Source organism: Ursus maritimus, unplaced genomic scaffold (assembly GCF_017311325.1).
Source record: "Ursus maritimus isolate PB19 unplaced genomic scaffold, ASM1731132v1 scaffold_4, whole genome shotgun sequence".
Taxonomy (NCBI): Eukaryota; Metazoa; Chordata; class Mammalia; order Carnivora; family Ursidae; genus Ursus; species Ursus maritimus.
This window is the reverse complement of record NW_024426552.1, coordinates 43,654,573-43,668,103: the sequence shown is the minus strand read 5'-3', so window position 1 is coordinate 43,668,103 and position 13,531 is coordinate 43,654,573. Positions and strand designations below refer to the sequence as shown.

At 33.8% G+C, this 13,531-nt stretch overlaps 1 protein-coding gene across 1 annotated transcript in view; it reads right to left on the bottom strand.

Annotated features, from left to right (window-relative positions):
* ARL6 (ADP ribosylation factor like GTPase 6) overlaps positions 1 to 13,531 on the bottom strand; it is a 41,775-nt gene that overhangs the window by 9,904 nt on the left and 18,340 nt on the right. The window contains exons 6-7 of the mRNA XM_008689675.2: positions 4,245 to 4,374; positions 570 to 625 (exon numbers count right to left, since the gene is read on the bottom strand). Coding sequence (XP_008687897.1) covers positions 570 to 625; positions 4,245 to 4,374 — 186 coding nt within the window. The remainder of the gene's footprint in view (positions 1 to 569; positions 626 to 4,244; positions 4,375 to 13,531) is intronic.

Genomic DNA, 13,531 nt, shown 5'->3' with positions numbered 1-13,531 from the left:
CTCTCTCAAATCTCCCCCCCACCCCACTCCTGGGTAAGATATGTGTGACATTCTTCCAGGAAGCTCCTAATTATCTTAATGTTAATGCCTTGCTAGAGGGGAAAACAACCTTAACTTGACAATGGCAAGGCCTCTGGTATCTTATACCATCCTCTAGCAGTATCTTGTACATACTCTTTAGAGTATGAAAGTTCTTTTGAAAACCTCCCTTTTCCCTTATACTTCCCTCGACCCCATAGTATATAATCAATTGTTTCTCACAACCCCAGTGCAGGTCTTTCTGCCCAAGGATCCTGTCCCCATGCTTTAATAAAACCAACTTTTTGCACCAAAAAAAACCAAAAAAACAAAACAAAAACAAAAACACACAAAAACCCAACAAAACAAAACCAAAAAAAGAAGTAAATGTAGCAAGGTATTGGATACTTACTGGATTGTTTTTTCTGACAGCAGAAATAAATGGAAACAAGAAAGGCAATGATATAATAAAAATGAAATGCAAAAAGGGAAAGAAAAATGTAAATAGGATGGAAATAAAGGCTGAAGATGCACAGTATTTTGTGATGTACCTTGAAGCCAGTCTACACCTTCTTGCAATCCTTCTCCTTTTATGGCATCACTAGCACTGAAATAAAATCCATAAGAAACATATCCATTTCATTACTTCATAGAACCATAAGAATAAATAATTACAATTTTGCTATATGGCAAATTAATACAGTCTAGTAACATATTTGAGCAAAACTGGTAAGCACTGAAACTGAATATACATAGGAAATAAAAGTCTGAGTGCTCAGGAAGAAGACATGAGAAATGTATTCACTTTTTATAATAGACATTTGGAAAAGCGTTATCACTAAAAAGTTACTATTCTACTTTGCCCAGCCCCAGTGGCTCAGTAACATTTATTTATTAGATATAGCTGACTTAGGTTGTAATTTAGCCACATGATGGAGTGACTTTATTTGAAATGGAATTTGCTACCTCTAAGGTATAAACCTGTAATTATAACTTTGGTAAATTGGTAGAATAAAAAAAATCTCAGATTTCAATCATACTCTTGTATCTACTGGCTTCAGGAACCTGGATAGGTTATTTAACTCTGTCTTTATTTTTATCTATAAAATGATGCTAAATAAACTAAAATAATAAAAAGCAGAGGATTTTTATAGTATCAGATAATCTTTTTCAAGACATAGACTGATAGCAATTAGTATAAATAATTAGATTTTCTGAATGATTAGGTTTCCTTTTAAGTGTGCTAAAGCATGGTTTAAAAAGGTACCTAATTACCTAAAATAATTAATTTGATTCTAATCAAAACAGAAATTACTTCTAAGGAATCACTTATTAGATTATGAATATGACTTATCATAGAATTATTTTAAAATAGAAACCAACAGCATGTGATACATAATTATTCAAAGTAAATTACAGATTATCCATATCAGTAGTAAAACATCAGTAACTGAAATGCTTAAATCAAGAAAGATCAATGTATTGATTTTTATCACATTTACAGTCCCAAACAAGACTATGGTCTCAACCAGAACAAGCAATAAAATGGAAAAACTTGTCCCCTTTATTGGAGGCATTCGTACCATACTAAAACCCTGCAGCTTTTCCTAATAATTCCCACATGTTTGAATTCTACTTTCCTTTTGAATACATCATCAGACCTTAACTAGAATAAAAGCCAAAGTCTTTACCATGTCCTACTGGGACCTGTGTGATATGGCCTGTGGCTATTTCTCAATGGCCTCATCTCCTACAATTTCCCCCTAGTTCTCTGTTCAAGCCGGCCTGGACTTCTTTCTATTCCTGGACACACGAGGCACATTCTCATCTAAGAACCTTTTCTTTTCACTTGGCTGGCCTCTCTGTCTGGAAAGCTATTCCTCCAAACTTTTGCATGAATTTCTCCCTAACTTCAGTTAGATTTCACGGAGGGAGCACCTCTCATTCTTTCTCTTATTATCTTACTTTATTTTTCTTCAAAATCCTTCCAGCTGATATTTTACATATCTATTTACCTATCTTGTTATCTGTTGCCCTCGGAAGATAGTAAATAAGCAAATAGTAAATATGGATGCTAACAAAATCAGACCCTGAAAATTGGAGTTGGCTATATATTTAGTACAATGATTAAAAATAAACCACAAAAATTTTCCAGGGTGCATTTCTCTATAGTCTTTTCTTTATTGTCCAATAAATTTACTTGCACCTAAGGCAAGAGAGAGAGAATATTTTATCTTCGTATCACTGAGTTACCTTTATTTCTAAAACTGGAAAAGAAAAATAAGTGTATTTTCAATTTTATATATGCTTTAATGTACATAGCAAAAAATAAAAAAACAAGCTTGACAAATGAAACACTAGCACTTAGTGAGATACCGTTTGAATAGAGTCAAAATTATAGACAACTTTCAAAGAAATACTTGGCATCCTTCTGTAAGTTATACAGAAAATACAGAACCTGGCAGTATAATACTGCACATCTTTATAGCATCAGGACATTACCTTTTCTCTCATGGAGAAGTATTCAGATGTCACAACTGAATAAAGAAATCTGTTAAAATTCAATCACTGATGATTTTAAGTGGAAAGATTTTTTTCCACTTGCAAAATTAATTTCTAGTTCAAAATTAAAAGTAGGACTGCATCTTTTACTACAAATTAGACCTGAAGTTCTTAATGTTGTACTTTCTATCAAAATTCACAATGCTTAATAGAATGCAAAAATTAAAAACTATTCTACTTTGGGTATTACTAATTTAGGTATGATTTAGAGAAATACAAAGGTTCTACCTTAAGATACTTCTCTACCTAAAATCCCTCCTTTCTTTACCAACCCAATATCACAGAACCACAAATTCCAAATCAAGAGACATTTCATAAAATCGACTCTTCTTCTGATTCCAAAGTAAGGAGGGTTTTACTCAAATATGTAGTGTTTCACTCCTGGGTAGAGGGGCTGGTAGCCCTGAGTACTGAGGCATTTCAAGGGCTTTCTCAAGTTCTCCTCTATAAGATTCCTTTTTCAGCACCAAGGTTAGCTCTAAAAGTTCTCTTCTGAGCTCTACTATCTCCTTGTTCCATATTTTGTTTCTCTTTCTAGAGGCAGTATACTTCTCTGCCTCTTTGTTAGGCCTTTCTCCATAGATACCTTCTTTTAAGAAAGGGAAAACTGGAAAACTGACAAGAGAAGGACATCTTGCAGCAGAGGGAAGTAGGTGGGTGGACAGAACAAAGTTCAAATTAATATAAGGTAGGCACTAAAATACTATCTAATATATAAGCTCTGGTTATCCTTATTGGAATATTTTGGTAGAAAGGCACATCAGAGTTAAATATATCCATAAGAAACTGCTTTCCAAATAAACAATGTATAATGATTTCAGAAACTAAATACTGAATAATTCAATTGTATTAGTACATCCAAATAAAATTAATATTTACATTCTTATATACTCATATAAGCCAGTATTTGTTGTGTATATACTAAGTACCTGGTACTATTATTATTCTAGGGGTTACAGAGTGAACGAAACTGAGAAAATCCCAGCTCTCATGGTGCTAATGCACTAGTATAGGAAAACAGACTATAAAACAAGCAAAACCCAAAGAAGACCTCGTAAGAGAATTATAAAGCAAAGTATATTAAAAAACAAGAGACAGGGGAGTAAGATATAATGGTATTTTGGAGGGTTATCAAAAGAGCTCTCTCTCCTGAAGGAAGTACAATAGCAAGCCAGGAAAATCATTCTGGAGACTGACTCAGACAAAGGGACTAACAAGTGCTGAAGTCCTGAGATGCGATTGTGGTTGGCTGATTCAATGTGCAGAAGGATATCAGAGTGCTTGAAACTGGGTGACTAAGTGGGCTAAATTATTCTTTTAAAGAGTTGTTTATATTTTTGTATCCTCAGAAAGATTTGAAAAGTTTTTTTTTTTTAAAGATTTATTTATTTAAGTAATCTCTACACTCAATGTGGGGCTGAAATGCACAACTCTGAGGTCAAGAGCTGCAAGCTCTGACTGAGCCAGCCAGGCGCCCCAAGATTGGAAAAAGTTTTAACAATAATACATTCATGAATACCTGCACTGCTACAATTCTATACAACTAAATCCTTAGCTTACACCCTATTATGTTAGGTGACTTACACAATGTGCTTAGCAAAGAAGAAATGAAGCTCAGAGATTTTTTCAGAATGCTATAATGAATAGTATATATAAAACGTTACCAAATATGCCACGGTTTATCTTTGATGTTCTCTAAACACAGCAGCTGAGACACTTTTACAGATGTCACTGCATCTCTAAGATCCATTTTGTTTGCAAAGAATAAGATTGGTATTCGGCGGTGCTTAATATCTAAAAGACAAAGTAAGACTATCATCACACTTCCAGCTTTTTGGTCATTTCCCCAAATTCTTAAAATTAAAATTCACTGAAACTGTTTTCCAACCACTTCTTTCTGTATCACATATATGCAAACATTTAAAGACATAAACTGTCAAGAATGTATTTGAATATGAGAATTAACAAAATACTTCTTCTTAAGACTGTCTGCCCTCTGGGATGCCTGGGTGGCTCAGTCCGTTAAGCGTCTGCCAAAATCTTAAATTAAAAAAAAGACATCTGCCCTCTCGTTGGAGCTTTAAAACAAAGATGAGTGAGGTGGGAGGAAGTTGGGGCTCAGTAAGCAGTTACTCAGCAGTACCTACACAGGGGTCAGATATCTTGTTTTGTTTTTACTGTCAATAGAAAGGAGTCAAACTTCAAATGAAAATAGAAGGGAGACAAACTAGATCTTGATTTTAGATTTTAGTCACAGGTTAGAAGTGATAAACTAGATACTTTATTTTTATTTTATTTTTTTTTAAAGATTTTTATTTATTTACTTGACAGACAGAGAGAGACAGCCAGTGAGAGAGGGAACACAAGCAGGGGAAGTGGGAGAGGAAGAAGCAGGCCTCCAGCAGAGCATGGAGCCCGATGCGGGGCTCGATCCCAGGGACCTGGGATCACGCCCTTAGCCTAAGGCAGACGCTCAACGACTGATCCACCCAGGCGCCCCTAAACTAGATACTTTAACAAGATATTTTACCTTGTTACAACTTTGGAAACATTTTCACTGTTTTGAATAGCTAATACATTTAAATAGTTCAAAATTCAGAAGACACAAAATGGTACACAGTAAAAGAATCTCCCTCCCACCTGTTCCAGGCCATCTACTTGTCCTCTCTAGAAGAGGTAACCTATATCACCTATTACTTGACATCTCTTTAGAAATATTTGCAGACTTATTATATATTATTCTTTATACAAATAGTAGCAGACTATTCAGTTTTATATCTTTTGCTTTTCACTTAATTTTATATCTTAGAGCCTGTCCCATACCAATACATAAAGAGCAGTTTCTTCACTATTTTAACAGCTGCAGAATATTCTGCCTTTTAGTATATGTACCATAATTTGTTTAATCAGTACCCAGTGAGATATATTTGTATTGTTGCCAACATTTAAAACTATAAGCAATGCTGATATGAATAAAAGTGTACATAGCAAATTTTGTACATGGGCAGTATGTTTGTAGGATAAATTTGGGAAGTAGAGTTGCTGGTTAAAGGATATGTAAATTGCTATTTTGACAGTGATTACTGAAAGGCCTTCCTTTAAAATGTATCAATTTACACATCAACAATATGTAAGAACGAACATTCCAGTGCCCTTGCCAAGACTGTTATCAAACCTGTTGTTCTTTTTGATAGAGGATAGTTAAAAGGGATATCAGAATATGTTTGTTTTGATAAAGGTCAATAATTTTTCTATATATTCAAAAGATGCTTGTATTTCTTTTTTTATGAACTATCTTATCCTGCCTTCTCCCCATTTTTTTAAGATTTTATTTATTTTTTTGAGAGAGAAAGAGAGGGAAAGCAGGAATGGGGGTGAGGGGCAGGGGTAGAGGGAGAAGCAGAGTCCCTTCTGAGCAGGGAGCCCGACTCAGGGCTCCACCCGAGGACCCTGGGATCATGACCTGAGCCGAAGGCAGACACTTAACTGACTGAGCCACCAGGCGCCCCTCCCCATTTTTCAATTAAGTTTTTCTTTTCATTTTTTTTTTTAAAGATTTTATTTATTTGATACAGAGAGCACAAGCAGGGGGAGGGGCAGGCAGAGGGAGAGGGAGAAGCAGGTTCCTTGCTGAGCAGAGAGCCTGGTGCAGGACTCCATCCCAAGACCTTGGGATTATGACCCAAGCCGAAGGCAGATGCTCAACCGACAGAGCCACCCAGGCGCCCCTAACTTTTTGTTTTCTTATTGATTTGTAGGAACACCATAAGTAGTAAGAAAAAAGTCCTGTAGCTGTGATATGAACTGCAAATATTTCCCCTTGCTTGTCATTTGTCTTTTACTGCTCATGGTTTGTTTTGTAATTAAAAACTTTTTATGTAGTCAAATTCATCAATCTTTTCTTTTAGGATTCTGGGTTCTGTGTTATAGTTGGAAAGGCCTCCTCTTGCCCCAGAATTATTTTAAACTTCTCCCATAGTTTCTTCTACTGCTGCATTGGTGTGATTTTTACATTTAAATATTGAGTCCAGCTAGAATTTACCCTGGAGCAGAGAATGTCAGAATGGATAAAAAAGCTACACATAACTATATGATGTTTACAAGAAACACACTTTGAACATAAGGACACAAACAAGCTGAGAGGAAAAGGATGGAAAAACATGCATACATTTAAATGTAAGATGGCTAGTATGGCTACACTATTACCAGAAAAAGTAGTGTTCAAGATGAAGGGAAAAAGACAGGCATTTGCTGTCGTCGTTTGCTGTGCAGTTTATTATATGTCAGTGCTTTTTTAAAGTTTTTATTTAAATTCCAGTTAACATACAGTGTAATATTAGTTTCAGGTGTACAATATAGTGACTCAACACTTTCTTTTTTTCCCTCTAGTTGATTTATCTTTATTTTCTTTCGCATACAATGCTATTTTACATTAAAGAGGGATTTCATTATATTATGAAACACTTCCATACAACACTCCGTGCTCATAAAACGCCCAGTGCTTATCACAACAAGTGCCCTCCTCAATCCCCATCACGTATTTAGCCCATCCCCGACCCATCTCCCCTCTGGTAGCCATCAGTTTGTTCTTTATAGTTAAGAGTCTGCTTCTTGGTTTGCCTCTCTCTCTTTGAAAAAGACAGGCATTTAAAAATTATCAAAGTGTCACTCACTTAAGAAGACAAAACAATTTTAACTGTATATGCATCTAATAAATGAGCACTATCAACTGACATTTATAGATCCTTCATCCAACAACGCAAAATACATATTTCACTTAATTGCAGATGGACCATTCACCTAGCCAGACCACATACGATGATCCGATATTTCTAAGGATGAAATCATACAGACTATGTTATTCCATCAAATGGAATTAAGTTAGAAATCGATAACAAAAAGAAACCTAGAAAATTCCCATATATTTGGGAAATTAAATACACTACTCAATAATCTACAGACCAAAACAGAACTCACAAGGTAAGTTAGAAAATACTTCAAACTAAATTAATAAAGGAAACAAACATATCAAAATTTGTGACATATAACTAAATCCTTAGAGAATATGTATTGCCTTAAATGCTCATGTTAGAGAAGGTGTAAAATCAATGATTTCCACTTCCATCTGAAAAAGGTAATAGACAATGAAATATAATGTAAGTATAGAAAAAGCATAATAAAACAAAGAACAGAAATTAACAAAAATTTTTAAAAAACCAACAGAAGAAATTAACAAAGCCAGAGTTCTTAAAAAGTTAATAAAACCAACAAACTCTCTAAAAAATTGAGTAAGAAAAAATGGAGGAAACAAATTATTAATATCAGAAATACAGGAAGATACACAGATCTTACAGATATTAAAAGGACAGTGAGAGAATATTATAAACAGTTTTATGTCACTAACTTGACAACATAGACAAATTTTAAAATCTGGTCAAAATTACCAAAAGTGACTCAAGGAGAAATACAAAACTTTAATAGCCTTATATCATTTAATGAAATTTAACTCCTAATTCTTAGTCCCTCTTACTCCCCCATACTCCTGCACACACACAAAATCCCAATTCATTTGTATATTCTATCCAACATTTATCCAATCCAAAAAATAAAATAAAAAGAGAAAGAGTAAATATTTTCCAACTCATTTTATAAGGCCTCTATCGCCCTGATGACTAAAAGCATTTTAAGAAAGTTATAAACCAAAAACATTATGAGCACAAAAACAAAAATTTTTAATAAAATGTTAGCAAATCCAACTCAATGATATATCAAAATGTTAATATTCAATGGTCAAATGAGGTTTAACCCAGCAATGTAAGTTTGGTTTAATATATGTGAATACAGTATAATATTACCATTGTAACAGATGTAGAAAAAGCATTTGGTAAATAATAACACTGGGTTATAATGGAAACTTTTGAAAAATTAGGAATAACAGAAAATTTCCTTGACCCAATAAAGATATAAGCAAAACCCTAGTTAGCACCAAAATTAATGGTAAAATATTAAATGTAAAGAATGGGAATAAGATACAGAAACAACCTAAGTGTCTATCAATGGATGAATGATAATGATAGTGAATAACATGGGTTTGAATTGTGCAGGTCCACTTATATGTTCTTTTTTTTTCAATAAATATATTGAAGAACATTTTGGAGATTTGCAACAATTTGAAAAATCCTGTAAACAAATCACGAAGCTTAGAAACACTGAAAGAAAATTAAGAAAAGGTTAGGCATCTCATGAATGCATAAAATATACATAGAGATGATTTTATCACTTGCTACCATAAAAGGTATACAAATCTATTATAAAAAGTTAAAATTTATCAATACTTATACACACATAGACCAAATATGGCAGCATTCACAGTTGAGAGAAATGCAAACAAGTGTAAAGATAGAGTATTAAATCATAACAGCATAAAATTAACTGTAGTTATACTGTACCACTGTAATAATTTCATAGCCATCTCTTGTAGCTATTGCAGTGAGCTCAAGTGTTGGAACTATCTGCTTAAAATGCCATGTGATACTAATCATCTCTATGTGAGCAGTTCCTCTCTCCAGTAAATCATGTTATCACAGAAAGCTATCTCCCACAGTTCTCACATATTTTTTCATCTTATTTTGTGTAATACTGTAAACCCTGAATTACACCATGGGACCCATACAAAGTGCCACCAGTCATGCTGGAAGTGCTTTTCTCCAGAACTGGAGAAAAGTCATGACATTACAAGAAAAGGTTGATATGCTTAATATGTACCATAGATTGAGGTCTGCAGCTGTGGATGCCCACCATTTCAAGATAAATGAACCCAGTATAAGGGCCACTGTGAAAAAAGAAAAGGAAATTCATGAAGCCATTGCTATAGTTACACCAGCAGGTGTGAAAATCTTGTACTTTTCATGAAATACCTTTTTATCTTGTATTGAAAATGTAGCTTTTATGTGGGTACAGAATTGCTATAAGAAAGGCATACCTATAGATTCTAATATGATTCAAGAAAAAGTGACATTATATGAACATAAAGCAATAGGAAGGTGGAGAATTTAATGCTAATTAAAAATGGTTTGGCAAGTTTAGAAAGAGGTCTGCCTTTAAAAATGTCAGGATAACAGGAGAAGCAGCTTCCACCTTCCAAGAGGTAACAGACAGAATTTCCATATGCCATTAAGAAAATTCCTGGGAAAAAAGGATATGACCTGAACAGGTTTTTAATGCAGGAAAAAGTACTCTATTCTGGAAAAAAAATGCCACAGAGGACATTCATTAGTAAGGAAGAGAAGCAAGCGCCAGGATTTAGGGCAGGAAGACAGCAGGAATAAGACAAAACTTACCATTTCTATTCGATACTGTACTGAAGGTCCTAGCCAGTGCAATAAGACAGGAAAAAGAATAAAAGGCATAAAGGCTAAAAAGGAAGCAGAATTTTTGTTGTTGTTGACTTTAGACATAGAAAATTCTAAGAAATCTACAGAAAAACTATTAGAATAATTATATTTAACAACATCCCTGAACACAAAGTCAGTATTTTGACATACTAGCAATGAACCATTAGAATATGAAATAAAATATACTATTTATAATAGCTTCAAAAAAATAAAAAATTTATGGATAAATTGAATGAATGATGTGTAAGACCTCTACAGAAGACCATAAAAGATAGGGAAATCGAGAAAAGCATAAACATATTAAGTGACATACCATGCTCATCAGTTGGAACATTCAGTGTTAAGTCCAACATTAAGATGTCAACTATCCCCAAATATGATTAAAATAAAATTTCAGGTTTTTAAAAAAATTAATAAGCTGATTTAAAAACTTCTTTGAAATATTAGAATACTTAGAACTACCAAAATCATCTTGAAAAAGTAGACCAGGGTTGGAAGATTTATCCTATCTGACTTCAAAATTTATTATAAATCCAAGGTAACAAGCCAAATGTAAAAGGACATAAAAGAGATCAATGGAAAAGAACACAGAGTCCAGAAATAGGTGCACATATATACAGTCAAATTAAATTCAATAAGTGTGAAAGTCAAATGATTCTGACAAGTGATTCAGTGAAAAAAAATTTTTTTCCAACAAATACATTTTGGGATAATTGGATATCTGTAAGAAGAAAGTGCAAAAATTAATTCAGGATGGATGCCAGGCCAAACATAAAAGCCAGAACTATGAAGCTTCTAGAAGAAAACATGGGAGAGTATGTTAGTAATCTTAGGGTAGGCACAGATTTTTTAGAGAGTACATAGAAAGCCTGTATTTAAAAGAAAAAATTGATAAATTATACTTCATCAAAATTAGATATATTGGTTTATTAAAAGATATTGTGAAGAAAATAAACAGGCAAGTCACAGACTGATGAGAATTCAAAACACATATAGTTAACAAACGTCTTCTATCTAGAACTTATAAAGAAATGTTAAATTTCAATAATAAGACAAACAACCAAATTAATGAATGGGCAAAAGAATTAAAAAGACATTTTATAACAGAATGTACAAGATTGGCTACTAGAATATGCAGGAAGTGCTCAACATTAATAATCATCAGTAAAATACAAATTAAAGCACAATGAGATCCTATTATACTCAGTAGAAAGGCTAAAATGAAAAACAACAACATCAATCATTGGAGAGGATATGCAGAAACTGGAACTCTCATTTATGTTACTGACAATGTAAAATAGTATGAGCACTTTGAAATTCTTTAAATATCACCTATACATCTATCCTATGATCCAGCAGTATCATTCCTAGGAATTTTCTGAAGAGAAATGAACACATGTCTATAAAAAGCCTTTTACAAGAATGTTCATACCAGGTTTATTCATACTAGCCCTAAATTAGAAACAGTCTAGATGTCGCTCAACAGGATACTGGATAAACAAACTGTGGTATACATACATAATAGAATGCTACATGGGAATAAAAAGGAATAATCAAGTGATATACACAACCACATAGATGACTTCCCAAAACATTATGCCAATAAAAAAACTTATGTATGAAAATGTATGTGCTTTTACCCCCATTTATATGAAACTGTAGAACAGGCAAAATTAATCTGGGGATAGAAATCAGATTAGTTCTCTGGTACGAGATGTAAAGTGTTGACTGGGAAGGGGTGTGAAAGAACTTTCTGGGGTAATGAAAATGTTGTTTCTTGACAGGCAGTGTAGTTATATGAGTGTATGCATTTGTCAAAATTACTGAACTATATACTTAAGATCTGAGCATTTGACTGTAAACAGTTTATACTTCAATTTAAAAAAATTCATATATAGGGTGACTGAATGCATTAAAAAAACAAGACCCATCTATATATTGCCTACAAGAGACTACTTCAGAACCTAAAGACACAGACAAACTGAAAATGAAATCATGGAAAAAGATATTCCATGCAAATAGAAGCAAAAGAAAGCTGGGGTAGCAGGACTTATGTCAGATAAAATACATTTTAAAACAAAGATTGTAACAAGACATAAAAGCACTGCATAATGATAAAGAAATCAATCCAACAAGAGGATATAATAATTTTAAATACCAACGCACCCAACATAGAAACATCTAATATATAAAGTGAGCATTAGCAGACATAAAAGGAGAAATTCACAGTAATACAAGAATAGTAGGGGGCTTTAAGACCCCATTTACATCAGTGGATAGATCATGTAGACAGAAAATCAATAAGGAACTTTGTTCAGTGGCTTTGAATGAACACATTAAACCAGGTGGGTCTAATAGATATATACAGAATATTCCATCCCCAAACAGCAGAATACATTCAAGTACACATGGAATATTCTCCAAGACAGATTACATGTTAGGCCACAAAACAAGTCTCAATAAATTTGAGGAGACTCAAATCATAGCAAGCATCTTTTCTGATCACGACGGTGTGAAACGAGAAATCAATTACAAGAAAATGAACAGAAAAAAACACAACTACACGGAGACTAAACAACCAATGGGTCAATGAAGAAATCCAAAAGGAAATAAAAAAATACTTAGAGACAAATAAAAATGAAAACACAATGCTTCAAAATTTTAGGGAAACAGCAAAAAGCAGTTCTTTTTTTAATAAAGATTTTATTTTTATTTAAGGAAGTGAGAGATAGCATGAGGGTGGGGGGAGGGCAAAGGGAGAGAGAGAGAATCTCAAGCAGACTCTGCACTGAGTGCAGAGCCCAATGTAGGACTTGACCTCAGAACCCCAAAATCATGACCTGAGCCAAAAATCAAGAGTCAGACACTTTACTGACTGAGCCACCTGCGCACCCTGAAAAAGCAGCGGTTTATTTTATTTTTTAAGATTTCTGTTTTAAGATATCTTTTTTTGAGAGAGAGAGTATGCAGAGTGCTGGAGGGGCAGAAGAAGATAGAGAAGGAGAGAAGCAGGGCTCACTTCCCATGACCCATGAGACCATGACCTGAGGTGACATCAAGAGTCCAAAACTTAACCAACTGGGTGGCTACCCAGGCACCCCTCACAAAAGCAGTTCTAAGAGGGAAGTTTATAGCAATACAGGCCTACATCAAGAAACAACAACAACAAAAAATCTCCAAATAAACATTATAATCCTTTACCTAAAAGAAATAGAAAAAGAACAACAAACAAAGCCCAAAGTTACTAGGAGTTATGAGGAGTTACTACAGTCAGAAATGAAAGAGGAGAAGAACTGAAGTAGAACCACAGAAATACCAAGGATTATAATAGACTGCTATGAAAAATTATATGCCAACAAACTGGACAACCTAGAACAAATGGATAAATTCCTAGAAACATAAAATCTTCTAAGACTGAATCAGGAAGAAACAGAAAATCTGAACAGACATTGCTAGCAACAAAATTGAATCAAAAATCAAAAGACTCCCAATAAACAAAAGTCCAGGACCAGTGGGTTTCACAGGTGAATTCTACCAAATATTTAAAGAAGAGTTAA